At 42.0% G+C, this 27758-nt stretch overlaps 1 protein-coding gene across 3 annotated transcripts in view; it reads right to left on the bottom strand.

The window, feature by feature from the left end:
- The window catches only part of SASH1 (SAM and SH3 domain containing 1), a 160595-nt gene that overhangs the window by 112242 nt on the left and 20595 nt on the right, over positions 1-27758 (bottom strand). For all 3 annotated transcript variants that reach the window (XM_044423043.1, XM_044423033.1, XM_044423051.1), the window contains exon 2: positions 22329-22457. In XM_044423043.1, the coding sequence (XP_044278978.1) occupies positions 22329-22457 (129 nt within the window). The remainder of the gene's footprint in view (positions 1-22328; positions 22458-27758) is intronic.

The raw sequence follows: 27758 nt of genomic DNA on the forward strand, positions 1-27758 counted from the left end.
TGTTTATTTTATGTGAGCTGTTCCAAGGCTATAAGTGATGGGATGGCATACAAAAATTCTAAATAAATAAATATTATTATTTTTACTGTTGCTGTTGGTAGTTGCTGATCTCCTTTAGTCATCGTTTCTGGTTAGGTCAGTAGACCATTTTCCTGGGTTGGGATTTTCCTGCTACATAAATATGTTTAAAAAATTCAACAAGTGGCTAATTAATAGTTCTCATATAGCCTGAAGTGCCTGATCCTGGCTAATATTGGAAACTAAGCAGCATTGGGCCCAACTGAAATCCTGATGGGTGAAAAACAAGTAACGACGGCGCCAGGCGGACCTCTCTGGGGAGCGCATTCCATACATTGGGCGCCACCGCAGAGGAAACCCTCCTCCGAGTACTCACCCTCCTAATTCCCTTCACGGAGGGTTCCCGGAGAAAGGCCTCTCCCAGATATCTCAGGGGGTGGGCGGGCATATAAGGACGTAAGCGCTCCTTCAGGTAACTAGGACCCAAGCCGTTTAGGGCTTTATAGGTCATCACCAACACCCTGAATTGGGCCCAGACTTCAATGGGAAGCCAGTGAAGCTGACGGAGGACTGGAGTCATGTGAACATAACGCCCAGTCTCCGTCAGCAGCCTGGCAGCTCTATTTTGAACCAACTGAAGTATCCGAACCGTCTTCAAGGGTAGCCCCACGTAGAGCACGTTATAGAAGTCAAGGCAGGAAGCCACCAACGTGTGTGTCACTGTCGCCAGGCAGTCGTACTCTAGGTAGGGGCGCAGCTGATGGATAAGCCGAAGCTGAAAGAAAGCGCTCCTCACCACCGCTGTCACCTGAGCTTCCAGTGAAAGCTCAGGGTCGGGGAGCACTCCCAAGCTGCGGACCTTGTCCCTAAGAGGGAGTGCAACCCCATTCAGGACTAGGTTCAATTCACCCTCCCCGAACCCCGATCCGCCAACCAACAGGACCTCCATCTTGTCTGGATTGAGCTTCAGTTTACTGGCCCTCATCCAGCCCATCACCTCAGCCAGGCACCGGTTCAGCATAGCCACTGCCTTACCTGGATTGGTGGAAAACGAGAGGTAGAGCTGGGTATCGTCAGTGTACTGATGATTCCGCAGCCCACACCTCCTGATGACCTCTTCCAGCGGTTTCATGTAGACTTTAAACAGCAAAGGGGACAAAATGGACCCCTGCGGTACTCCATGGCATAGCTGCCATGGTGCAGAGCCATAGTCCCCCAGCACCACCTTCTGAAATCGGTCGTTGAGATAGGAGCGGAACCACTGCAAAGCAGTGCCTCCAGTCCCCAATCCCGCTAGCCTATCCAGAAGGATACCATGGTCAACGGTATTGAAAGCCGCTGAGAGGTCCGGAGAACTAACAGAGACGCACTCCCCGTCTCTCTCCCTGCACAGGTCATCATACAGGGTGACCAAGGCAGATTCAGTACCGTACTCGGGTCTGAAGCTGGACTGAAATGGGTCCAGATAATCAGTTTCATCCAAGAGTGCTTGGAGTTGTCCCGCCACCACCCGTTCCAACACCTTGCCCAGAAATGGGATGTTGGCCACTGGTCTATAATTCGTGGCCATCTCTGGATCCAGTGACACTTTCTTCAGGACCGATCAGACTACTGCCTCCTTTAAAGGGGCAGGTACCCGACCCTCCCTCAGAGAAGCGTTAACCACTTCCAAGATCCAGATCCCAATCCCGTGCTTGGCGTTGTTTATGAACCAAGATGGACAAGGGTCCAATAGGTAAGTGGTGGGACGTACTCGTCCAAGCACCTTGTCCACATCGTCAGGCCACAATAACTGAAATTCATCCATTAATTTTGGACCAGACGGTGACATTGGTATCTCCCCAGAAGCCTCTGAATCACTAGTAGAGTCTCGCTCGTGATGAATCTGAGCGATTTTCTACTAAAATGCTTGGCAAAGTTGTCACAGTGGGCCTTCGAGGGTGGAACCAGATCTTTCTTAGGGCCAGGACGGACCAGCCCTTGTACCAGCCGAAAAAGCTCTGCCAGACGGCATTTTGAGGAGGCAATGGAAATGGAAAAGAATTTCTTTTTCACCGCCCTCACCACGACAGCATAGGCCCGATAATGGGCTCTTAAGCGTGTTCGGTCAGATTCATCCTGTGATCTCCTCCACCTACGCTCTAGCCGTCTCTCAGCCTGCTTCATCGCCCACAATTCAGGGGTATACCAAGGGGAAGAGTGGGCTCTGCCCGGCGGGAGAGGACGCTTAAGAGCGATTGTGTCAACAGCCCTAGTCATCTCCCCGTTCCATAGTTCGACCAGAGCCTCGACAGGAGCACCAGTCTTGTCAGCCGGAAACTCTCCCAGGGCCTTCAGGAATCCGTCCAGATCCATCCGGCTCCAGGGGCAGACCCACACAATCGGGTCTGCACCCTTACAGAGGGAAAGGCCGCTCTCAAACTTCCTCACCAGGAAGTTTCACTTCCTCACCAGGAAGTGATCTGACCATGACAGGGGTGTCAGACATAAATTCCTCACCCTCAGACCACCCTCTTCCTGCCCCGTCGAGAAAACCAGGTCCAGAGTGTGTCCACATTCATGGGTCGGACCTGTGACATGTTGAGACAGCCCCATGGCCGTCATGGAGGCCATGAAGTCCTGAGCCGCCCTGGTCAGACCAGTCTCGGCATGGAGATTGAAGTCCCCCAGGACCAACATCCTGGGGGTCCTCAACACCAGGTCCAAGACGAACTCCGTCAGCTCAGGCAGGGAGACTGTTGGGCAGAAGGGTGCACGGTACACCAACAGAATCCCCAATCTGTCTCGGTCGTCCAACACCAAGTAGAGGCACTCCAGCCCTGGCCTCGAGGGGACTGGAAGTCCTGTGAGGAAGATAGAGGCTCGGTAAACCAAAGCGACCCCACTCCCCTTCCCTCCAGGCGTGGATGGTGCTGAACCAGATACCCGGGCAGGCACATCTGAGAGAGGGCGGCATCCCCCCCCCCCCCCCCCGGGTCCCCGTTATGCAAGCCAGGTTGGCCCCCTCATCCACAATCAAGTCATGGATGAGGGAAGATTTATTGTGGACCAACCTGGCATTAAGCAGCAGCACCGTCAGGCTCGAGGGGCGGTTGACAAGACTACCTGGAACCCCCTGGCTGGGGGCAGAACCAGAAGGAGGGACCGGTGTCAGCCATTTGTCCCTCCTTCTTCTACGCAGAAACGTCAAGCCCCCACCGCTGCAACGTACATTGCCCATGACCACCCCAATGGCAGCACCCACGCGCTCCCCAGGAAACTCAAGCGTCGACATGGCCAGGGAGGACTCCATAAAAACAAATTAAAATACAATAATTCTTTAAAACAATCAAAAAACTCCCCATCTCCCCCCCCCGATACAAAATTCTAAATTCCACCCACCTAGTCCCCTGCCAGCCCAGACCCGCACGGCCACAAATGGCCACAAACGGCAGCAACCGCCCTTTGGCCATCGCCCTTCGACCGCCGGCCCCAGGCCGCGTCCAACAGGTTAAGCCGGCTCCCACCCCCGCACCCTGCCCCAATCCAGCGTTGCTCTTACCGACGCCGGTGGGGGGGGGAGCAGAGAGGGGCACGGAAATCCGCCCGGCAGTGAGATGGCGGTGCCCTCCTCTGCACCGTTGACGGCGGCCCTGGCGTGTCCCTGGCGTCCTCTGTGCCCGGGGTGGCCCAGTGGTGTATGAAATGAGTTTCTTCTCTTCTCTGTATACTCTACCACAAACTGCTTTCTTTGAATTTTTATTCTGGGGACATTTTTGGGAGGGGTTTTTTGCTGTGTTGCGCTGGATAGCAAAAGGCTTGTGTAGCAAAGATTGCAAAGCTTATATGGTAAAACAGATGTCCTTGGCTTTGCCTCTGATGACCCTCTTTCTGCTTCACCCGTTTTATTGGCCACAAGTCTCCACAGCTTAATAACCTGCCAGGATCTAAAGGGTGTCCCATATACCAGCTCTTCGAAGGTCTCACTGTAGTTTTTCCTGCTCTTAAAGGAGCCAGTATTCACAGGGGTACTAGCAGCTGCAGCCAGTAGAAGCCGGAAATCCCAACCCCTGCACACTGGCCTGCACAAAGGCTCCTTCGGATCCTCACCACTAGAACAAACCAGTTTGCTCCATACATGAAGAAAGCCTTTTACATCCCATCCTAATTTGGGGATCATGGAGGACTTAAAAAGAAAATTGAGGAAGCAGATAACATGGCATTTTTATTTAACAGTTATAGAAGTTGAAATATAACTTGTGCTCTGAAAAAATCTCTGAAATGCCTTTTTAAAGGAAAACATTCTTAATTCTTAAAAAAGAGAAACATGGGCCTACTGAAAATGCATTCTATATGCATTTCCTTTTCTATAGCAATGTTCAAAGGAATGTACAACTGCGTTACTGAAAATATTCTGACATATACTTTATATCTTAATTCTGAAAGTGTCATTCCCTTTTGGGAAAATTGTGAGTTAGGTCTTGTCTGTGTATAATACTATATAGTTTGTGTATTATTGTCACTTGCATGAATAAATAAATAAATAGAAGCTGTCATTTTCCAGCCTCTTGGTTCTTCTGTGAGTTCTGCAACAAGACAATTCTCCCCAGAAGTTAGGCTGCACATTATTATGTGTTTGTGTCTTCATACTGAAAGAGAGAAGCTTGGGTTCTTTAGAAACACATTAACTGTTATTAGTAACTTTGGTGCTAAAAAATGGGAAATAGACTTGTTGCCTTTAATTTGGTGTTATGTGTATGAGAATATTCTAAATGTTAAGAATATTTCCATATATAGTAACAATAGACTGGCTCCAGGTTCAGTTAGTTGAATTTTGTTCCCACTGAAATCAATACAAGTTAGTTGCAGTTAATTCCCACTGAAACCTGTGGGAGATAGGTTAACTAAAAGCACAATCCTACAAAAATCACCTACAACTAGCTAGCTAGAGAATGCTAGAAGTTGTAGGACTTTCTGCTGTCTAAACAAGTATCTGTGCCCTAGATCCAAAGCTACAAGGCTGTTTTCTACTAAAAGCAGCAGTCAACTATAATGAAGTTTTCTACATGAACCTAATCATGTAAACTGTTCCTACAAGGGATAACCCTTATGGTATACCAAGACATCCTTTTATCTATAAAGAGATTATTAAAGACACAACAGTATACATGTTTAGACAGCAGAAAGTCCTACAACTCCAGCATTCCACAGTCATCAGTGTTGACTGGAGAATGCCAGGAACAGTAAGACATTCTGTCTAAACATGCATAGGAATCCACTATGTAATGAAGTTTGAAAATACCAGAAGGAAGAAAGAAAAGGCATAGTTAAAAATGTTATGTGGTTACATACCATTACATATCTTCATGAAATCCTTTTAAGAATTGGCCACCTGTACAAAGCTATGCAAACTTACTAGTTAGTACGCATTTGTTTGTAGATCAGTTTCAGACTTGATCTATTAATCCAAGAGGCTAAAAGAAAACAGGCTGCTATGAGCTCTGTTATCTCCATAGGCAATCACATTGCCTTCTCACAACAGCGGTCTTCCTGGTTGTTAATATCAGCATAGAACAGATCAAGATACTCACTGGGTCACTTTTATGGATCAAATGCAAGTTACCTGAGAAGCAAAATGTGTCTCTAATAAATCTGAAACTAAACAGTGCAAGTTAACATTTCCATCTACTATGTGTTGGAAAACAACAACAAAAACCAGAATTCCATTTTCCACTCTTGGAACAGTTTCCTTCTATATGAGCACAGGTAGTTTAAAAAAAAGATCTATAGCATATCATCCCAACAAACATTAAAGTTGTAATACAGTGAAATGCAACAGTATTATCACTAAAACAAGCCACATAAATTTTAACATTATCTTGTAATGAACAGGGGATGGCTTGTGCTTACTGTGTACAGATAAATGACAAAAAGCAAACTTTTTCTTGATTTTTTTTGAAGAGATAAGAGTGACAGTGAACATTCCCCCCTGCCCACTAATTTATCTTCAATGTCTTTAAGCTGTGTGTTTGCGGTGCTGATAGATATAGCCTAGGATTAAAGTCATGGAAGTTATGCCAATCTCTCCATGATGTCCAAATGTTTACTCTCAATTGTACACTCACTGGTTGACATTGGGCAGCTATTATTTCAGTTTCAAATTCATTGTGCCATATTTCCATCTACACAATGGAAATAATAACATTTCTCAAATGTTTGATATTTTGACCTTATCTATTAAAAAGGCCATTGAAGCTGTATACAACAGTTTATAAAAATAAAATCTTAAAACAATAAAACAGCATTACAACTATACAGATACAAAATCATTAAAACAAAATAGAACACTTGTCTTTATGCCCTTGCTAGATGGAGTCACTGGGGCAGTGGGTGCGAGCTTGGGTGGACTCCGACAAATGGTGGAGGACAGGAGAGCCTGGAGGAATGTTGTCCATCGGGTCAGGATGGGTTGGGCATGACTTTGCAACTGAACATCTAAAGGCCAGGACAGTAAGGGACAGATCATTGTTCTTGGGTGAGGCGGCAGAGACTGCACTGTGTAGCTTGGGGAGAACATAAGTGAAAGTCCTCTGATATATGCCTGACAACTGGGCCTCTTGGAGTAATGGTGCCCTCAAAAGGGCCTCTCCTGAAGATCTCAGACAGTTCATAGTCAAACAGATGGTCCCTTAGATAGAAAAGTGCTTTCTATGTAGGGCTTTAAAGGTGAAAAACATCTTGAAGAGTTCCTAGAAAGCAACTGGAAACCAGTGCTGATCTTTCAGGATAGGTGTAATATGGTCCTGATACTGATATTATGAGGTGAAGAAAGGAACATAAATCCAATCAATCAATCAATCAATCCCACTGATGAAATAGCCCCCATCAGCAAGATGGGGAAGCAACGTCCTCTCATTCTTCAGCTTCCTTAGGCCAACTGCAACCCAAGGATCTTACCCTGGTTAGTCATACCTGGTAATATCCAGGCTGGATTTCTGTAATGTAGTCTACATGGAGCTACTTTTTAAATTGGTTCAGAAATTTCAGCAGGTACAGACTATAGCCATCCAGATATTGGTGGGGCCTTGGAGCCCTTGCCCCTCACCACCTCACTGCAGCATCCTGCCAGTTCTAATTCAATTCCCACTGCACTGGCTAATTCTTAATCTTTTACCTTTCATAATCTTTACCTCTCCCAACGTTTCCAACTTCTCTATATTGTCTATTTCACTTGGTAAAACTATCAGTTCATAGATACAAAGGTCCAAACTGAAGTCAAGTACGAGCACAAGAGAGGTCAAAGAACTAGATTCAGAGTAGTTGGAAAGCAAACATAGGCACGTTAAACCATCACATTACCTTATCCAGTAGTCTCCTACATCCCTTGGGAAATGTATGACCCTTTGACTCGTACCCATGATGTACAATAGTATTAATGTCACTGAACGGTGTAAAAGGAGCAGCAGGGTGCCTGCACTCCAACCAGAGCTATAAATGAAGGCCCATCTCCACACACAGGTCCCATGATAAGTGGGACTCCTAGGGTTTAGTGTACAGGAACTCTGGGCTCTACACTCAGGGTTTAATGCTCATCTTGTCCATAAATTCATGCTAACCATGTTGCTGCTTCTGTGGATTCTGCCCAGTCATTGTTTTTGATATGATTCTGTTTATGCTTCGTTAGAAAAAATAAGCTTACTAACTCAAGGCAATTTTACGTGAAGAGGAAAGTACTTTGTATTCTAAGTGCTTTGATTATTTTATGTATGCATTTTAGGAAAGCACTAAAAGAAACACACATTCTATGGAATATTTGTTTTATTCCTTTGGGATAAACATATTTTACAATACAAATCATGACAAAACCCACTGCGTTTCAGGCTATTTTTGCAGTAATTAAAACCTTGCTTAATGCTGAAAAATAGCACAATATAAAGAGATCAAACAAACACACATTGCATGGCATGGTAACCATATAAAGGGAAAGAGGAGAAAAATAAAATTCCTTTGAATTCTCCATTGTAAACCAATTGTCCTCTGCAGATTTGCTGTATGAGAAGAAGAGGGCTAGTAAAAACATATTTTTGCTTTTAAAATAAGCCAAAACACATCCAGATGCTCAAAAATATTTCATTGTGTGTTTTAAATCCACTTTGGAAGCTGCAACTGATTATTGTTCAGATGGTTTCTTCATGGCCCCAAACACTATAACTGCACCTATAACTACTGAAGATTCTTGTGTGTTTCTACCATAACTCAATCTTATTCAAAAGACAAGAGATTGGCAACTTATCAAATGCCTAAATACAAGCAGAACTAAACAAAGTGTAGGAGTGAAATTACAGAGCTACAGCCCCAGCTGTAAATTGCAAAAGATACAGATTTAGCAAATACTATATATGTTAACTTAGAAACAAGTCTAAGTTTAGTGGGGTTTATTTGCAAGCACAGTGCCTTGTAAAAGTATTCATACACCCCCTTGATTTTTCCACATTTAGTTGTGTTACAATCTGGAACTGGAATGGATTTAGTTGTTGTTGTTGCCATGATATATACAAGACATTCAATACTGTGAAGCTACAAAATATTTTTATTGTAGCAAAAAAAGTAAGTAAATAAAAACAATTAGCCATTTCTTGGTTGCTAAGTATTGTACCTCTTTGTGTGATACGTCTAAATAAGGTCTGGTGCAACCTGCTGCCTCCAGAAGTTACATTGTGTAGTTGAATGCAGGCTACCTGTGCACAATTCCAGTGTCACATGATTTCTAAATAAATGCATGTATTTCTGCAAGTCCACATAGTTTATCTGCAGGCATACAGCAGCTAAAGAAAGAGCATAATGAAAACCAAGGAGCTATCAAAACTAGTACAGGATAAAGTTGTGCAGAAGCATCAATCAGGGTTGAGTTAACACAAAATATCACAAATTATACACATCTTCTAGAGCACTGTTATATTTACTGTTACAACATGGAAAGAATATGGTTCAACCACAACTTTGCCTAGAGAAGGTCATTCACCAAAACTCAATGACCAGGTAAGGAGGGCATTAGTCAAATAAGCAACCAAGAGGCAGGTTGGTGTGACTGTAACTGAGATGGGAGAAATGTCACCTAGAGGCACCCAAAGTGCCGAGTACTTATGCATGGTATGGAGAAAGTAGAAGAGAACACATTTCTGCCTCTCATAGTACTAGAAAATCCCATGAATCCCATGAACTGTGGGAAGTTAGGACATTACTTCATGCAATGTACAGTTAATCTGTGGAATTCAATGCCACCGGAAATGCTGATGGATGGTTTTAAAATGGGATTTGAGGAATCGTGGAGAAGGAAGCTATGACTAGCTAGTGGCCTTGCTGGCAGTCGGCTAGCTCTATTACCAGAGGTGGCTTTCCTACATACCGGCCAAAATCCTAATCTAAAAATACGGTATGTCAAAGACTCGCAGAGGCCTAAGTTCCCTCCTGTGTTGTCCAGCTGAGAAATGCCTGATTTTCTCCCAGTAGATGTGGGGTTGCTGCCCACACACCGTCTAGGAGATTCCCCAAGCACACTATCTATTGCCCCGACAGGGCTTAGATTGGGCTCCCAGCCCACCACCGGACATTTACCAGCGTGATAATGAAGTGTCGTTAATCACGTCTGTCTTGTCTCGGCGCCATACCGGAAGTCCTCTTTCCTTATGTTCTAAAATGACACAATTTGTATTTTTAAAGCATTCCAACTTGTCTTTTGTAATTGCGCTCTTACAGATGCCCAATATGTATAATTTTGTCTTGTCAATTTCCTTGAATATTTTAGTGGTTGAAGAGGCAGTGAAGTAGAATAGGTAATATACATGGCAATTAAGAAGATAACACTGCACGTAGGTTAACTTGTACACACCTTTGTAACCTTTCTTCAGGTGTCCACCTACTACAGAAGAAAGATAAAAAAGGTGAAGGACACTGTGAAATGTCAATACATTGTACCTAAAGAATTACATAGGTAGATGGGAGCTATTCTTTTCCCTCCTCCTTTTCATGCTTCTTTTTTGCTACTTTTTCCCCTCTTTTGGTGTTTTCAATGGACAACTCAACAGCTGGTCTCTTTGCTGGCTGTCATGTGCTATGAACCAGGTCTATGTAACCCTTAACTAATACTATGAAACTGGATAGTGGTCCATGAAAGCTTATGTCATAATATAGTTTTTAGATATAACAAGAGGCTTTGCTGCAACAGTATAACATAATTACTCATCTGAAAGGTGAATCCCATAGTTTTGCACATCCCTGAAGTTACTGAGAAATGTAATAGAGAAAAGCAATTACATATGCTATTAGATACTAGCCTACAAGTTGAAACCTGATATGCCAGTGCAACTGGCAGTTGCAGATAGAGTTCACTATATTAACAACTTAGGAATTACAAGGGTTTGAGTCAACAGTTGCATGAGCAAGATTTCTTTGTCATCTTTTCCCTGCTACAGCATCCCCCACAGATGGAAAAACATGTGAAGGGATTCACAGGGCAGAGAAGTGCCAGTGGTGTGTTTAAGAGTAGAGTTTACTTGTTATTTAGCATATTGAGTGATGGATAAAGCTATAAAGATTTTAAACTTTTAAGACCCAAAATCTTTCTATGCTATTTTGTAGTATTCCCTAGTGAAACTATACTGGATGAAAAACTGATCCATTCAGACAAAAAAAGACAGTTTCAGGCTAAACAAATTCACAGCACAATCTTATATTTGTCAGCTCAGAGGTTCTACTGAATTCAATGGCTAACTTTTAGATTCACAGGTACAGGATTGCAGTCTAAGATTGCATTGCATTTAAAGGCACACCTGGTTTATTTTATATGGTCACATATACTTTTTAAAGGAGGAAATACATAGATGCGATATAATAGGTATAACAGGCATCATCGGTACGTCACATAAAAGCAACTGAAGGCTGGCACAGGAGACCAGGACGGGAGGGGGGGGATGCCGCCCTCTCTCAAATGTGCCCGCCCGGGTATCTGGTTCAGCACCGTCCACGCCTGGAGGGGAGGGGGGTGGCTTTGGTTTACTGAGCCTCCATCAACCTCACAGGACTTCCAGTCCCCTCAAGGCCAGGGCTGGAGTACCTCTACTTGGTGTTGGGCGACCGAGACAGATTGGGGATTCTACTGGTGTACCGTGCACCCTTCTGCCCAACAGTCTCCCTGCCTGAGCTGACGGAGATCGTCTTGGACCTGGTGTTGAGGACCCCCAGGATGTTGGTCCTGGAGGACTTCAGTCTCCATGCCGAGACTGGTCTGACCGGGGCGGCTCAGGACTTCATGGCCTCCATGACGGCCATGGGGCTGTCTCAACATGTCACAGGTCCGACCAATGAACGTGGACACACTCTGGACCTGGTTTTCTCGACGGGGCAGGAAGAGGGTGGTATGAGGGTGAGGAATTTATGTCTGACACCCGTCATGGTCAGATCACTTCCTGGTGAGGTTTGTGCTCGAGAGTGGCCTTTCCCTCTGTAAGGGTGCAGACCCGATTGTGTGGGTCCGCCCCCGGAGCCAGATAGATCCGGATGGATTCCTGAAGGCCCTGGGGGAGTTTCCGGCTGACAAGACTGGTGCTCCTGTCGAGGCTCTGGTCGAACTATGGAACGGGGAGATGACTAGGGCTGTTGACACAATCGCTCCTAAGTGTCCTCTCCCGCCAGGCAGAGCCCACACTTCCCCTTGGAATACGCCTGAATTGCGGGCGATGAAGCAGGCTGGGAGAAGGCTGGAGTGTAGGTGGAGGAGATCACGGGATGAATCTGACCGAACACGCTTAAGAGCCCATTATCGGGCCTATGCTGTGGCAGTGAGGGCGGCGAAAAAGAAATTATTTTCGGTTTCCACTGCCTCTTCAAAATGCCATCCGGTGCAGCTTTTTCGAGTGGTACAAGGGCTGGTCCGTCCTGGCCCGAAGAAAGATCTTGTTCCACCCTTGAAGGCCCACAGTGACGACTTTGCCAAGCATTTCAGGGAGAAAATTGTTCAGATTCATCACGAGCTAGACTCTACTAGTGTTTTAGAGGATTCTGGGGAGATACCAATGTCGCCGTCTGGTTCAAAATTAATGGATGAATTTCAGTTATTGCGGCCTGATGATGTGGACAAGGTGCTTGGACGAGTACGTCCCACCACTTGCCTATTGGACCCTTGCCCATCTTGGTTAATAAACAACGCCAAGCACAGGATTGGGATCTGAATCTTGAAATTGGTTAACGCTTCTCTGAGGGAGGGTCGGATACCTGCCCCTTTAAAGGAGGCGGTAGTCCAACTGGTCCTGAAGAAAGCGTTACTGGATCCAGAGATGGCCACTATTTATAGACCAGTGGCCAACATCCCGTTTCTGGGCAAGATGTTGGAACGGGTGGTGGCGGGACAACTCCAAGCACTCTTGGATGAAACTGGTTATCTGGACCCATTTCAGTCCGGCTTCAGAGCCGGGTACGGTACTGAATCTGCCTTGGTCACCCTGTATGATGACCTGTGCAGGGAGAGAGACAGGGGGAGTGCATCCCTGTTAGTTCTCCTGGACCTCTCAGCAGCTTTCGATACCGTTGACCATGGTATCCTTCTGGATAGGCTAGCGGGATTGGGGGTCGGAGGCACTGCTTTGCAGTGGTTCTGCTCCTATCTCAATGGCAGATTCCAGAAGGTGGTGCTGGGGGACTATGGCTCTGCACCATGGCAGCTATGCCATGGAGTACCGCAGGGATCCATTTTGTCCCCTTTGCTGTTTAACGTCTACATGAAATCGCTGGGAGAGGTCATCAGGAGGTGTGGGCTGTGGAATCATCAGTACGCTGATGATACCCAACTCTACCTCTCATTCTCCACCAATCCAGGTGGGGCAGTGGTTGTGCTGAACTGGTGCCTGGTCGAGGTAATGGGCTGGATGAGGGCCAATAAACTGAAGCTCAATCCAGACAAGACAGAGGTCCTGTTGGTTGGCGGATCGGGGTTCGGGGAGGGTGAATTGAACCTAGTCCTGAATGGGGTTGCACTCCCTCTTAGGGACAAGGTTCGCAGCTTGGGAGTGCTCCCCGACCCAGAGCTTTCACTGGAAGCTCAGGTGACAGTGGTGGCGAGGAGTGCTTTCCTTCAGCTTCGGCTGATCCATCAGCTGTGCCCCTACCTGGAGAACGACTGCCTGGCAACAGTGACACACATGTTGGTGACTTCCCGACTTGACTTCTGTAACGCGCTCTACGTGGGGCTGCCCTTGAAGACAGTCCGGATACTTCAATTGGTTCAAAATAGAGCTGCCAGGCTGCTGACGGGGACTGGGCGTTATGTTCCCATGACTCCAGTCCTCCGTCAGCTTCACTGGCTTCCCATTGAAGTCTGGGCCCAATTCAAGGTGTTGGTGATGACCTATAAAGCCCTTAACGGCTTGGGTTCTGGTTACCTGAAGGAGCACTTACGTCCATATATGCCCACCCGCCCCTTGAGATCAGCGGGAGAGGCCCTTCTCCGGGAACCCTCCGTGAAGGAAATTAGGAGGGTAAGTACTCCGAGGAGGGCTTTCTCTTTGGTGGTGCCCAATCTATGGAATGCGCTCCTCAGAGAGGTCCGCCTGGCACAGTTGTTATTTGTTTTTCGGCGCCAGGTGAAGACCTTTTTATTCAAATGTTCATTCAAATTGTTAATATTATTTATTGATTTTATTCTTTGGCCAGGGTGACTTAATTTATATTGTTAATTTATATTGTTTTATTGAATTCTATTTATTTATGGTTGTGAGCCGCCCCGAGGCTTCGGCGAATGGGGCAGCATAGAAGTCCCCTAAATAAATAAATAAATAAATCCAGAGGATCAAATAGAAGAATAGTGTAAATGGTCCAGCTGAACCAACAGAAAAAAATTAAAAGCTGACCATTTTTATTGCCAACTGGGACTCCTTTGCTTAAAGAAACAAGCTTCATATTTAGGAAGCTAGATTAGATAAAGTGGTGTTCTTTGCATTTCAAAACATTTTGGATCAGAGAAAGTGGGATTCTTCACATTACAGAAAATTTCTCTCATTGTGAAGCTTCCATGGGACTTAAAACTCAGGTGACAAAAAAGAAATGAACAAACCTATCTTAGAGAAAAACCAAGTTTCTGTATTTGAACAGAAATTTCAGAGTGTCATGTTTCAAGACTATTTGTGAACAAATACATATGGTAGAATCCTGAAGGGGAATCAGTCTTGGAATGATATGCCTTAAACACACCAAATACACTGTTTTGTTTTGCATTTTCAGCATATTCTAAACAGCTATTGCAAGATAAGTTACACATAACTTATTTTCTTGTGACAACTTTTTGTTTGTATACATTATATATTCTACAGATGAATAGCACCAAGAAACAAAGCATGAGTACCAAACCACTTCCCCCAAAACATTTCTGCCACCAAACCAATGTATCACATTTGTACCGCTAGTGCAGTTGCCTGCTGTATTAAGTATTATGGCCTACACTAAATGACTACTGGCTAATAGTCCAGGTTGCAGAATTGGGCCCATAGCTCTCATAACAGCAATTGTATTCAGATCCCATTTCCTACAAGCATATTGTCTCTGATAAACTATCATTACCATAAACAAAAATTGTACTTTAACTTTTATACTGTACAACCTCTATCTAGTGTTATCTGTAGCAACAATAAAACATTATGGAATTTGATGTAAGGCCACCAGCAGTGATGGAAGAAGCAACATGATATATCCTGCTTTTTCACACCATGTGCTTTTTTAGTGCATCACTGCAAACTGGAATTTTCATTGAGATGCACAGAGCTAATCCAAATGTTAGATAAGAAACATTCAAGATCTCTAACAAGGTGTCATCTTCACAGTGTCACCTCTCCAGACAATAGTTTATTTTAAAGAGATGCCTGATTGAACTCCATCAGTGGTACATTCCAATTGTACACTCAAAATCTCACTATGTATCTGTAATTATAATGATTTTTAGTGAACCAGATAAGGACTCATAGGAAGAAACGAAATGCTATTGGTATTATTTAATGGATTTCTAGATGCTCTTTATGGTAAATATCCCCACAATGCAGATTTAAAAACAGCAAGTTAATTATCTAGCCATAAAAACATGATCATTTCAATTCACAGCAAGTAGGATGGTAGCAGTGTATAAGCCTTACCAAATGCAAATTATAATAAAGAATTCAATCCTAAAAAAATATCTGTAAGCTTAAGGATATTACGATAAAGTGGAAGACCTCTCCTGGTCAAAAGTGCCTCCCTACTACTTTGCTACACAGCCCCAGTTCTCCTCTTACCTGCTGACAAAGACCCATTCTGCTGAGGTCATGAGGGGGCAGGTGATGGGTAGAGCACAGCCAAGCCATATCTACTCCATGGACGCAACCACGGGGAACACCAAAACTTACCTTTAGTCAAAAACTGGTATAACCCCTTCTTTTCCCATTGAATTCTCTTTGTGTGTGTGTGTGGGGGGGGGGGGGATTAGTAAAATATGGATGCAATGCTGTAAAATAAAAAATAGCCCTTATCCTAACCTACCACCTGTTCCTTGACATGCTTCTGTTTTGTCTCCCTTTGCCAGGACCAAGGCCAGTGACATTCCGCATGGTAGCCATATCTCTTAAATTGGTTCTCATGGGCTTGGTAGTTTCATTCACAGACAGATGAATGATAAAAGGAAGGACCAGGTGAACGCGTATTTTTTTCCCTCATGGATGCCAATTTCTGGTGAGCCAGCACAGTCTCCATGCCACTGTTTTCCCTTTCATCCAGTGAGCATGCAATCATCCAGCAAAGGCTTTGCAGGAGACCAAAGTCCTAGAGACCATGTGCCCTACAGATGGAGCTCCAATAAAAGATGTGAGCTAAACTAGCAAATCTTTGACTTTCAGTTTTACCAGCTAGTTGGGTGGCCTACAAATATTCTGCAGCTGAGGAGTACAAAACATAATGATTTTTAGAAGCTACTGAGAAGAACAGCACCACTGGGTATCATCGGCATCAACTGCAAGCCACTCCAAAGTGCTGGGTCAACACCTACATGGTAATTACAGAAAATTGTCAGGGAGTACATGCATGGGATGAACCAGGAATACATGATCTGAACTTTCTGGCCACACTGGACAAGGCTGTTTCCTGCTGAGAACATTCTGTGCCTGACTGTGACTCTAAAGTGTTACAAGGTATAGGAAAAAATTTCCTGACTGATGACAATGTTACTGGGTATGGGAAGGAAGTGACTTGTCTTTATGGGCTGTGTATTTACTTTGCCTCCAGTGCATCTGAATCATTACAGTGATTTGATGACAACATCTTACAAAGTGGTGAGACAGAGCCCTTCATGGCACTTCCATGGAGGGTTCAGCAGGTGGCAGTGTTTTTAATGGATCTACTATTTAGCTTATCCTATATTAGCATAGGCTGCTGTCATACATGGCAGTAGCCTACCATAGCCTGGTCTGCCCATGGCAGCTGAGACCATTACTCTGCTGACTGAGAGACTGGAAGCCCTATCTGTCTACATCATTCTCAGATATTTTTTTTTTAACGAGGTCACATCTCCTGGACAGATCATTTAGGAGCTGTCCAAGGTAAAGTTCTGGGTAATGACACTGACAGGCCCTGTCCTGAAAACACAATTTATCTCAAAGAATTTGATGTGGCTTCACGATCTCTCCCAGACAACTAGCTCCATACTCTGGATGTAATGTCTACTAGGAGAACTGAGCTGCTATTCCTACTGCACATCACTGCAAAGGCTGTTGCTTTGCCTTTTCTTTTTGCTATTGCCCAAGGAACTAGTCCATTGTTCTTGACATGGGTGAGACAAATAATGTGCTCAATGAGGTTGGAGAAAATTTATGGGCAGAAGAGAGGAACAGCCTGTGCCGATGGATGGAACAAAATTGGATAAAGTGGGGGTGGGGGGAGAGATACAGAAACAGTGTTTGATTTGTCTTTCTTCACCCTCTGGCTAAAGGTCCATTGCTTTGCCAGTTCCAACTAAATCCAGGCACCTTTGGCAAGATGTCGGGACTCTTAAAAAAGCAGGTGTGTGCCATTTCCACAGCCCTGTGTAGACACTGCACATCTATGGAAGGGCTTCAAGGTCTCCTGTGGACAGAATAGCTGCCTCCTGCATACACTGAGCATAGTTCCTAACAGGATAGGAAGTCTCAACACCAACCAAGCCTGGGTACAATGACAGCCATAGATTTCTATAAATTGGTAAAACAGTTATATATTTGACACAGAAGACATGGCAAATATGTCAGAACGGCTCTTTTCTCCAAACCTCTTTTTCTGCTTTTGCCTTGGAAGGAAGAACTATCTGACCATCTGCAGTTCTGACTTGCATTTGTTCATGTCTATTTAACACACCTTACAGTTCTGCATCTTTGATGTGAACTAATACAACTCGCATGGTTTTTTCCAAACTACCTTCTCAGCTGTATAATGATGAGAACCCAATTAGGTCCATCTGTCTAAATGGAAGGGAGTTCTCTACCCATAAACTATGCTTCATTAACTGGCAAAGAAACTGCCAGAAGCTGGCTTCCAAAATTCCTGACTGGCAAAAAAGGATTTCATTACTGATGATCATTATCTGGACAGAATGCTGTAGTTTGGACAGCAAATCCGGATCATAGTGCTAGACAGACTGTTATACCATTCTATTCCTTCCACCCTGACATGAAAGAAGTTCTGATCTTTGTACATTATGAAATGCTCAATGCCCTTAAGGGTATCAGTTCTGACCTATCATTTAACATATGCACTTAAAACACTTTCCTTGGGAACCTGTTGCACAGAAAAATTAGGATGGATCAGCAAACATACAGTTAACAGAAGAATTTTTTGAATAAACTATAAAAAAGCTTTATAGTTTAATGGCAGTTAATTTAGAGGATTAATTCTAGCAGTACTCTGAATATTTCACATGGTCCACAGATGCTAAGCATCATGAAATTAATTTTCAAAAAATGCAGTCCTGTGATGACTCATGGCAATCAAGGCAGCCAGCATACAAAGCTGTATCAGTACCAAGTAATCACCAACCTGGAATCATCCCTCCAATTTTAAGCAACATAATTAATCAACATCATGATATATGCTAATAGCAATTTAAATATTCTGAGTCGTTAACACAGCTAAAAAAGAATCATGGATGCACAGAACAGAGGTGGAGAATCCACATGTTTGAAGCTGCACAAATATATATATCAAAAACTAACCAATGGGGAATCAGTGTGCTCAGTAGTCAAGGGATTCAGATCAACTGTTTGGGTGGCAGGAAGCTTGAAGGGACTATCGCAGAGAAACGCAAGGTTCCAGACAACCATAAACAGGTAGGTGCATTTATAGGCAAGCATTTTGTAGCAGATTCACTTGTAAACTTCTGTTGCAATTTATATCACACTTTTCTTCATGAACTCAAGTTGGCTTACCTAGAATTTCCAGGCACACTGCTATCCAGACACTGCCTAGAGCCAAACTTGCTTAGCTCCTGCAAAGTTACAACATCACTCCAGAAAATTCAAAGAAGAATGAATGCCAGCTAAAGCCAAAATCAATGTGTAGCAGACATTCACATGACTTCTAGCCTGGACAGTCCAAAATAGTAGCATGTCCTTCCATAGCCTATCAAGAGCACCAAAGTTCAGGACAGTATGCTCTCACTTTCTGCTGGACCTTCTAAGTCAATAGCAGTTATTTCTTTCAAGTTTCTTTGGCATGGGCAGCTCCATTCCATGTATACACTTGCAGAAAGAATGCTGCTGCCCATGCCAAATCAGAGTATTAAAAATCAAATAATACTTTGTAAACCAAATGGAATCCTGTGTGAAATTCTTGCATGCCCCAGAGGATCGTGGAACATTATAAATAATTAGAGATGGGCAAGTTCCACCCTGCTCACATTACATTGAGTTGGGAATGAGCAAAGTTATTTCTCCCTCAAAAAAGGCAAATAACCCATCCCAGTTTCATATTCATCAAGCTCTTCTTTAAAACTTTCCCTCCCTGTTTCCCTTTAAAAAGGCTGCCCTTCCATCAATAAACTAGCATACTACATATCAGTACATCAGGGTGACCAGCCTGGTGCTCCATGGAAAAGACAGTTTTTCCAAGGAAAGGCATTACATATCTCACGGACCTTTAGTGCTAGGGCATCAGAAAGGGAGATCAGTGGCTGGTAAAAGGGATCTGGTGAGTGCAAGCAAAAGCGTTTTCCTGCAATTCAGATTTTAGTTCAATCTGGAAAAAATGGAGACTTGTAAAACTCATTGAAGCACATTTTACACAGACCCCTACTGATCATATTGAGCACTGCTGGCACCTCTACGTATTATGAGAAATACTACCTGATGGAATGGATAATGTGAAGAGTGCAAATGTGTAAAGGTTCTTATTTTAGTAAGAAACACTTGCCTAGCCCTTCATATTTATTTCATTGTGAGTATTCTGAATAGAATGTGCAGAATAGTGTTCTACTGAGCCTCAGCCTCTTTGTGTGTGTATGGGGGGGGGGGGGGGGGGTCCTATCAGGAGAGTGATTGTGCATTTTCCCAAAGAGCTTGGTATTATTCTCTCTGCTGGGTGGAAAGTAATAAAGAATTAAGTTTGTCCCTGACACATGGATCTGGCATGTTATATTGTGTTAATTTCTGAAAGAGAATTTGTGCAAGCAGATAATGACAAGTAAGGCAGTGACTCAAAGAACACTTGCAAGGCTGTCATATGCAGGACTCGCAACAATGGTGTGTTCTTTTCCACAGGCACATAAAATTATTAAGACATTCAGTTTCGAAGAGGTAAGTCATGCTGTATGCTTTAACCACATGGGCCATCTAAGAACAACACATTAACAAGCACCATGACTTAGATAAGCAATGCCTTGATATTAAACTCCTTTCTCTTGCATCCCAATCATTACAAGAACTGCATACTGGAGTGATACCTCAGCTCACAAACGCTTCAGTTCACAAGCAAATCGGGTCGCGAACTGAAATTTCATAAAAAATTTGCCTCAGGTCACGAACTCCGCATCGGGTGGCAATCACGATTGTGCTCGGGGGAGGTGGGGAGATGGCTGCAATCGTTCCTGCGTTCCCTGCCCAGGCTTGACCACAATTGCACCTGTCTATGGCCACAATCGTGGTCACGCTCATGCAGGGAATACAAGTGTGATCAGGGATGTGATCGGGGGGGGGGGCACAATCTTTGTTGTTTTGGTTACTTTGCTCCAAATGTTTGTGATTAAAAAATAGTTACAGAACGGATTAACCTTATTTACACTGAACCTTATGAGGAAATTTGACTTGGCTCATGACCAATTTGGGTCATGACCAGAGTCCTGGAATGGATTAAGTTCATGAGCCAAGGTACCACTTTACCCTAAAATCTAAACTGATTTGCTTCTTAATGTAGTACGATTTAGAACTTGAGTGGAAAATGCAGCTGGGTACTTATTCTTCCTTCAATTCCACTCTGCCAAAGGTGGGTCCTGTCATTTCTATCTTTCAAATGAGGCCACCACCGAAGCAAAGGCCATTTAGAACTTCCTAGGGGGTATCCTAAAATGTGTGGAAGCATTTGTTTAAGGAATAAGGAAGGCAGGCAGAACTTACTTACACATGTGCTATCAACCTGCCTCCTTCCAGAAACACACATTTTCACTTATTTCGGGTTGTTCTAGAGGTGCTAAATTGCTACTTTTTTTACAATCATTATTTTAGAAATTAGTATTTTAATGTTTCACCAGCTGCTTTTGATTTAATTTTTATTGGTTATATGTTATTTATTATATTTGTATGAATTATTGTATTTTGATTTTAATGATTGTAAGCCATCCTGAGATGCCATGCACAAGGGACGGCATATAAAAGTTCTCAGTAAATAAATACATACATTGCAAGTGGTGAGGATTGATTGCAGAACAGAACTAGAAGGTTTTATGTGAGCCAGCAGAGGTGTTAAGTGCCTCACTGGATTTGGCTCTAAGCTTCCAACTTTGGTATTATTTGTTGTCAAAATACATGGACTAGAGATAGAGAGATGGTTTTTCTCTCCAGTTATTGTATTTTAATATCCTCTATATTTTTTATCAGTTGCATTGTTTCTTAAGAGTCTTACTCTTCTCGATATTCTTGTAGAAGTCTTTCTATAATCTAATTAATGTAACATCTTTCCCTATATCAGCTTCCCTGCATCCTACAATATGTAAGAGACGGTTTTCTCTAAGCTGTGATACTTTTTTGCTGTGATGCTCTAATTGTAGAATACTTTTCACTCAGAGGCACATCTGGCAGCAACATTACAATCCTTCCAGTGCCTGACTAAAACTGTTTGTTCAGACATTTTAAGTTGGATTGTTTGTACTGGCTGCCTCTCAACTGCTTTGATCGCTGTCTATTTTGTTTTTACTGTGTCTTTGTTTGTTTGTTTGTTCTTCATGGTATTGCTATACTGCTTTTCTGAAAGTACCCAATAGACCTGTATAACATTTATTTATACATACATACATACATACATACATGTATTTATAGGCCGCCTATAACTGCCGAGGCCTTTCTAGATGGCTTACAATATGTACATAATTTTTGAATGTACAATAATTATTTGCACCTGCTATACACTGCCATTATAAGAATGAACAGTCAGTTATAAATAAACAACATAGACTGTTCTTGCATCTCTTGGAAGAGCAGCGATCTTTTTTGCCAGATTTTTAGTTCTGCAAATAACAGGATTAGCAAACATAAATTCTGATTACATAAATTCAAAATGAAATTGAATACTGAAGCCAAGGTTAGTTTCAGGGACCAACTGCTGAGTTTTGAGAGCCAAGGTAAGAGTAGGTGGCCAGAATATCTGTAAAACAGCACAAAAAGCTATTTGCAGAGAAAAGGAGAGATTAAACTCCAAACTACTGAACTGTTCCATTCAATGTGCTTTTGGCCACCTTTTCATTCACTTTTTAGCTTGGGTTGAGCCACAGTAAAAAGATTATTTAAAGAGAGGGTTTCTTTTGTTTTTTCCCTTTTTTTCTGTATATGTGTTTGCAGTTTTACTCTTGTTTTACATTCTCCACAATTTTTTGCTGATATTTACTTCTGTTGAAAGACAGTAAAAGGGCAAATATAAATTTATAATCATTAAAAAAGTAGGGTTTCTCACTGACAAGAGTACTATTTCCAGATTATTTCTGTTGGCAAAAGGATACATAAGATTGATCTGGAATATTGCTAGACACATCACTGAATATTCCTGGGCTCTTAAAAGTGTGTAGACTGCATGATTCCTTATCCACTTACCATATCAAGGTCTTGGGAAACTCTTCGTTTGCGAAGCTCTTCCATCCTCTCACACACATCAGTAAAGCAGGTATTATAGTAATCTGCATATTGCTCAGCCAGGTCATCAATGTTGCCCAATGATCCATCCTACAGGAAGATACAGAAGGAATATGTGATTTAATTAATAAATTATTTTCAGTAGATTTAAATAATGATTATAACTGCTGTGCTTAGTTATTTTAATATATCAGCAAATTGAAGAATTAGAATAACTAGCTGTTGTAATTCAGCATATGTTTATCACATTGGCCTTAAAACAGTTCCCATAGTTGTAGATAAGAATGTTTCCCCATCATTCAAGAGTCCTCACAAGTATACAGTGGCACCTTGGCTCACGAAGGCCTCAGTTCATGACCAAATCAGTTTGCGAACAGAAATTTTTTAAAAAATTGCCTCAGCTTGCGAACTCTGCATCGGGTGATGACCATGATCGCGCCCTGCATGAGCGCAACCACGATCATGCTCGGGGCGCGGGGGAGATGGCTGTGATCATGCTGGAGGGAGGAGATGGCTGCAATCCCACCTGTCTTCCCTGCTCAAGCGCCACCGCGATTGTGCCCATCTATGGCCACAATCGCAGTCGTGCTCGTGCAGGGAAGATAGGTGCGATCATGGTTGGGCTGGCGGGGGGAGGAGATGGCCGCGATCTTTGTTGTTCTTTGTCACATTGCTTCAATTTTTTTGTGATTAAAAAATTAGTTACAGAACGGATTAACCTTGTTTTCATTGAACCTTATGGGGAAATTTGACTTGTCTCATGACCAATTTGGGTTGTGACCAGAGTCATGGAATACATTAAGTTTGTGAGCCAAGGTACCACTGTACTTGCTCAGACATAATTAACCAATGATAACTAAACTTAGAAGCCAAACCTTAAACTCCAAACGTACTATCTAAAGAAAAATTACAAAACAAAACAAAACACTTACAGGTTTGATTAGTATACTAACAGTTCCTACATTGCTTTAAACAATATTCTACCAATACAGCACCAGATAAGAACTTGAAAATTAATGGATAAAAGACATTAGCACATACTTTTGTTCATACTGTATTTTTACCACTACTGTGAAGATCAATACAACTGGGACTACCAGTTTCACATTAATCCACAAAAGATTTCAATGTGATTTATGGTTCTTCTCTATCAATATTATATCCACATGGCCTGTACTGAAAATATACTCTAAAGCATTTGAGAACAGTACTTTTATTGATAGGAAACATCATCATAAAAAATAACCTTCTGCCTTGACAACATATACATCAAGTTCTTGAGAAGCCCTGGATGAAAATCAGATTCAAAGAAAAAGAGAAGCAAAAGAACACTAAAATTGTAACAAAACATTAAGATTGGCCGTTTAATTGGGTAGAGGAAAATCTTCGTATAAGTAATCAATACATGAAATCTATATGTACCATTTAGAAAAAAAATTCTAAACTACCAGAGCTTCAGTTACTAAGGAATTCCTAAGACTACTTTTTTAAAATGATCAAGAATTTAGATAATGGGGAACACCACATTTTTGGACTGTCTCAGAAAGCAGCCACTTAAGGAAGCATCCACAGGTATGACATCCTCATCATGGACATTCTCATACATTTATGACTCTTTTTCTATGCTTTGGGCATCCCACAGTTGCCATCATTCTAATCATAGTAGCAACTAGTATTACAGTAACATTGCCAGAGGGCATTCTACAGATCAGTTCCCCTTTAAATGAAGTGCTCCAAAGTCTTTGTCCTCTAAAAACTAAATGTAGCTACATTCAGGGGATTCAGCACATTTCCAAATTCCTTCAGAAAAGGCTCTACTACAGAAAAAGCCAAGAAACAAGATAAAAAAGCAAAGCAAAAGGAAATGAACATAAAGCTATTTAAATAGAAATCTATCAATTGCTAGCCTGCTTCAGCAAATATATGCCCAACGCTGCCAAATTTACAAAATAAGGGAATCCCCACCTCCTGAAATCTATGAGTTATCCAGTTACCTCAGGCAAAACTCAAATAAAGGACTCTGCATATTGGCCGTTGCTGTTATTATGCTGTCAAGTCATAACTCTACCTTACAGCAACCCTATGAGTGAATGCCCTCCAGAACATCCCATTGATGACAAATTCGCTCATCTTCGTAAGTGCAAGACTGCGACTTCCTTTATGGCGTCAAGCCATCTCATATTTGGTCTTTCTTTTATTCTTCTGCCTTTGACTTTCCCTATCCTGTCTTCTGCAGGGACTATTGCCTTCTTGTGATGTGCCCAAATTGACAGATTCAGTTTTGCCTCTAAGACACTGGCTTGATTTAATCTAGGACCCATTTGTTTGGCTTTCTGTTGGTCCAGGGTATTTACAAATCTTTCCTCCAGCACCACGTTCAAATGCATCAATTTTCTTTGTGTCAGCTTCTTTCAGTGTCCATACGTATCCATACAATGCAATCTAATATGTATTGTATTATGGAATACCATACAGAATACAGCATGGATATTCTTGGCCTTGGTGTCCAGTGGTGTCCTTATATTTGATCATCTTTTCCAGCTCCTTCATTGCTGACCTTCCAAGTCTCAGTCTTCTTTGAATTTCTCGGTTACAGCCTCCATTTGAGTTAATGACTGATTCAAGGTATGTAAAATCTTTCACTATTTAAATTTCTTCATTTTTAGCAGTGAAGTTCTGTAATTCTTCTCTAAAATTCCTCTTTGAAGGAGTCTATCATCCTTTCATCTCTTCTGTATAGTTCTTCTGTATATCCTTCCACTTTCAGTTAATTTTTTCCTGATCAGATAGTGTTTGTCCCCCCTATTTCTTCTTTGTTGCCCTGTTTGTCTTTTAGCATTCCTATTCTAGGTTTTAATTTCACTTTGACTTCTTGGATCTTCTGGAAGAGGTCTCCTCTTTTTCTGAATTTCTTGATCTCTTCTACATCTTTTCCCAGGACATTGTAATAGCACTCTTTCCCTCTATGTGATAGTCACTGGAAAACTGCATTTAGAATTCTGACCCTTTTCTGCAATCTTTTGCTTCTCACCTGTCCTTAGCAACAGTGAGTGCTTCTTTTGTCATCCATCTAGGCTTTTTCTTTCTTTTCGCTACAAGAAATGTTTTTGGCATTCTTTTCTTACAATGTCTCTGGTTTCAGTGGACAGTTCTTCTGAGCTGAGTAATGCAAAACTGTACTGTTTTTCCCACCATACTCACCAATTTATATGTATGATTCACTGTTAATACACTAACTTTTATTTATAATTAGCATGGCATGATCCAGTCATGTTGGGCCCTTGTATCCAAGTGATTTCAGTTTGCTGATGGGAGAGTTAAATGCGCTAAAAAGTGCAATCCTATATTCACAAGAAAGCATAAGAAAGCTCAGTGGGAATTAAGGTACAATCGTACACATATTTAGATAGAAAAAAGTCATACAACTTTTTGCATTTCACAGAATACACCATTTTGGTTGGGGAATGTTGGGAGCTGTGTGACTTTTTTCTCTAAACACACGTAAGATTTAGTACAATGTGTAAAGGATTGCAGCCTAAATCTCTCTCTGTCAAATCACTGAATAATGTCCTTCATTTTTATATTTTAGATTTGTATCCATCCTTAAGCTCCTTTCTATAGTAATACAATTATTATACAATTAAAAACATAAAATTTGAAAATATGAAAACAATGTGCCAACATTAGCAATACTGCCTCTTAAATCCATTATATAATTATTTTGTTGCCAAGGACAATTTACAGAATGTGCTATCATCTCCTACATACTGTTTCACAGCATGTTCACTGGAATGAAAGGCTTAATACAGAAAATATTCAGAAAGAAAAAACTGTATTTTAAAAGGAGGGAAACACATAATAAAAGTGAAGAACTTGTAGCATTTCAGTTCAGCAGTTGTCCGACACTTTCTTTTAAGACTGTCTTGTGCACTGGAATACTCCCTTCTTATAAATGCACATGCTTAAGATTTTTTGGCATAATAACCCATCATGTAAATGATAGATTACCATAGAATTCCTAGAGAATTAGACCAATAGAATATGAATACCAGAAACATCAATCATGATTGATATTAATGGAGTGAATAACAAAGCCAACTTATAACGATCTGGTACTTACTGAACAAGATTTACTGGTTACCGCAGCACACACAAGCCCAATGAATGTGATGGCAACATTATTTGTATTTGCTGCTAAAGATAATATGAAACAACTGCGTGTCAGACACTATGAATTAGGTAAAGGGAGTAAACATCAGGAGAAAGAGTCTTCTGTATTGTGTATTGTGCATCCACCCTTCATCATCTGATGGCCTCTAAATATGCTGGAATATAACTCCCAGAAGCTGTAGTCAAATACTTCTAGAAGGTACCACATCTATACTAAACAGGATCAGTTCCCCAGCCCTACTGAGAAATGTCAGGAAGCTCCTGATATACAGCCCTTCTCAAGAAAGATGGATTTTTTTAAAAAGTCCCACTAAAACTATGTCTCTGCTGCTTGAATACATACTTCCATAAATAACTCTTCATGTTTTAGGTCTATTCAAATGATATGAATAGTCAGGACCTGATTTTTATAGCGAGAGTTTAGCTCCCCTACCTTTCCAAGAACCTGGCAACTGAGTGCCACTAGATATCCGGCTATATCAAAACATGCTTAGAACCACAAATAATTTGGCCACAGGGTATTTTCCTAGCTCAAGCTCTACGTAGGAGTTATAACACTACCCTGAGTTACAACATGAATAAAAAAGTAGAGCCAAAAAAGACATACTTTCCCCATAAAAAGACTAACCTGAAAACCTGCAAAGTACATTCCTCCTGTGAAATGTTTCTCATGTTAAGCCTTGGTTATATGCAGATAAACAAACTGAGAAAGACAGACACCATTTTAGCTAACTTGAGACATAGGAGTTACTGTGTGGAAAGCCACTGCCAACTTCAACAGTTTAACTTCAGGGCTCCAGTATGAAAAGGAAAGACAACTACAGAGAAAAATGTGGAATATGACCTTACACTTCACTAAAGTATCTTTGGTTTGGATATGATAATAAATCCAAACAGGAATAGTAAGATGTAGGCCATGGTAAATAAAATGGTTGGACTGAGAATACCTTGGTACAGATTATATATACTTTAGCGAAGTTATCCAGTTGGCTTCAACTCTATGGAAAACAATCTACAAAATCTCTCCAAAATCAGAAGTGCTTTCTGTATAGTCCACTGAAAATGGAGACACCATGTATAACATACTGGGTATGGATGGAGCAGAAATGTAAATCACACAGTGGACTATTTGAAGAAATAATCACTATTAGTATTGACATTCTACTTATCACCTTTTCATTTGGAGAGGAAAGGTTACACTTGTTCATGCTTACTTGGTAA

The sequence above is a fragment of the Varanus komodoensis genome, unplaced genomic scaffold, assembly GCF_004798865.1.
Source record: "Varanus komodoensis strain SLA01 unplaced genomic scaffold, ASM479886v1 scaffold1, whole genome shotgun sequence".
NCBI lineage: Eukaryota > Metazoa > Chordata > Lepidosauria > Squamata > Varanidae > Varanus > Varanus komodoensis.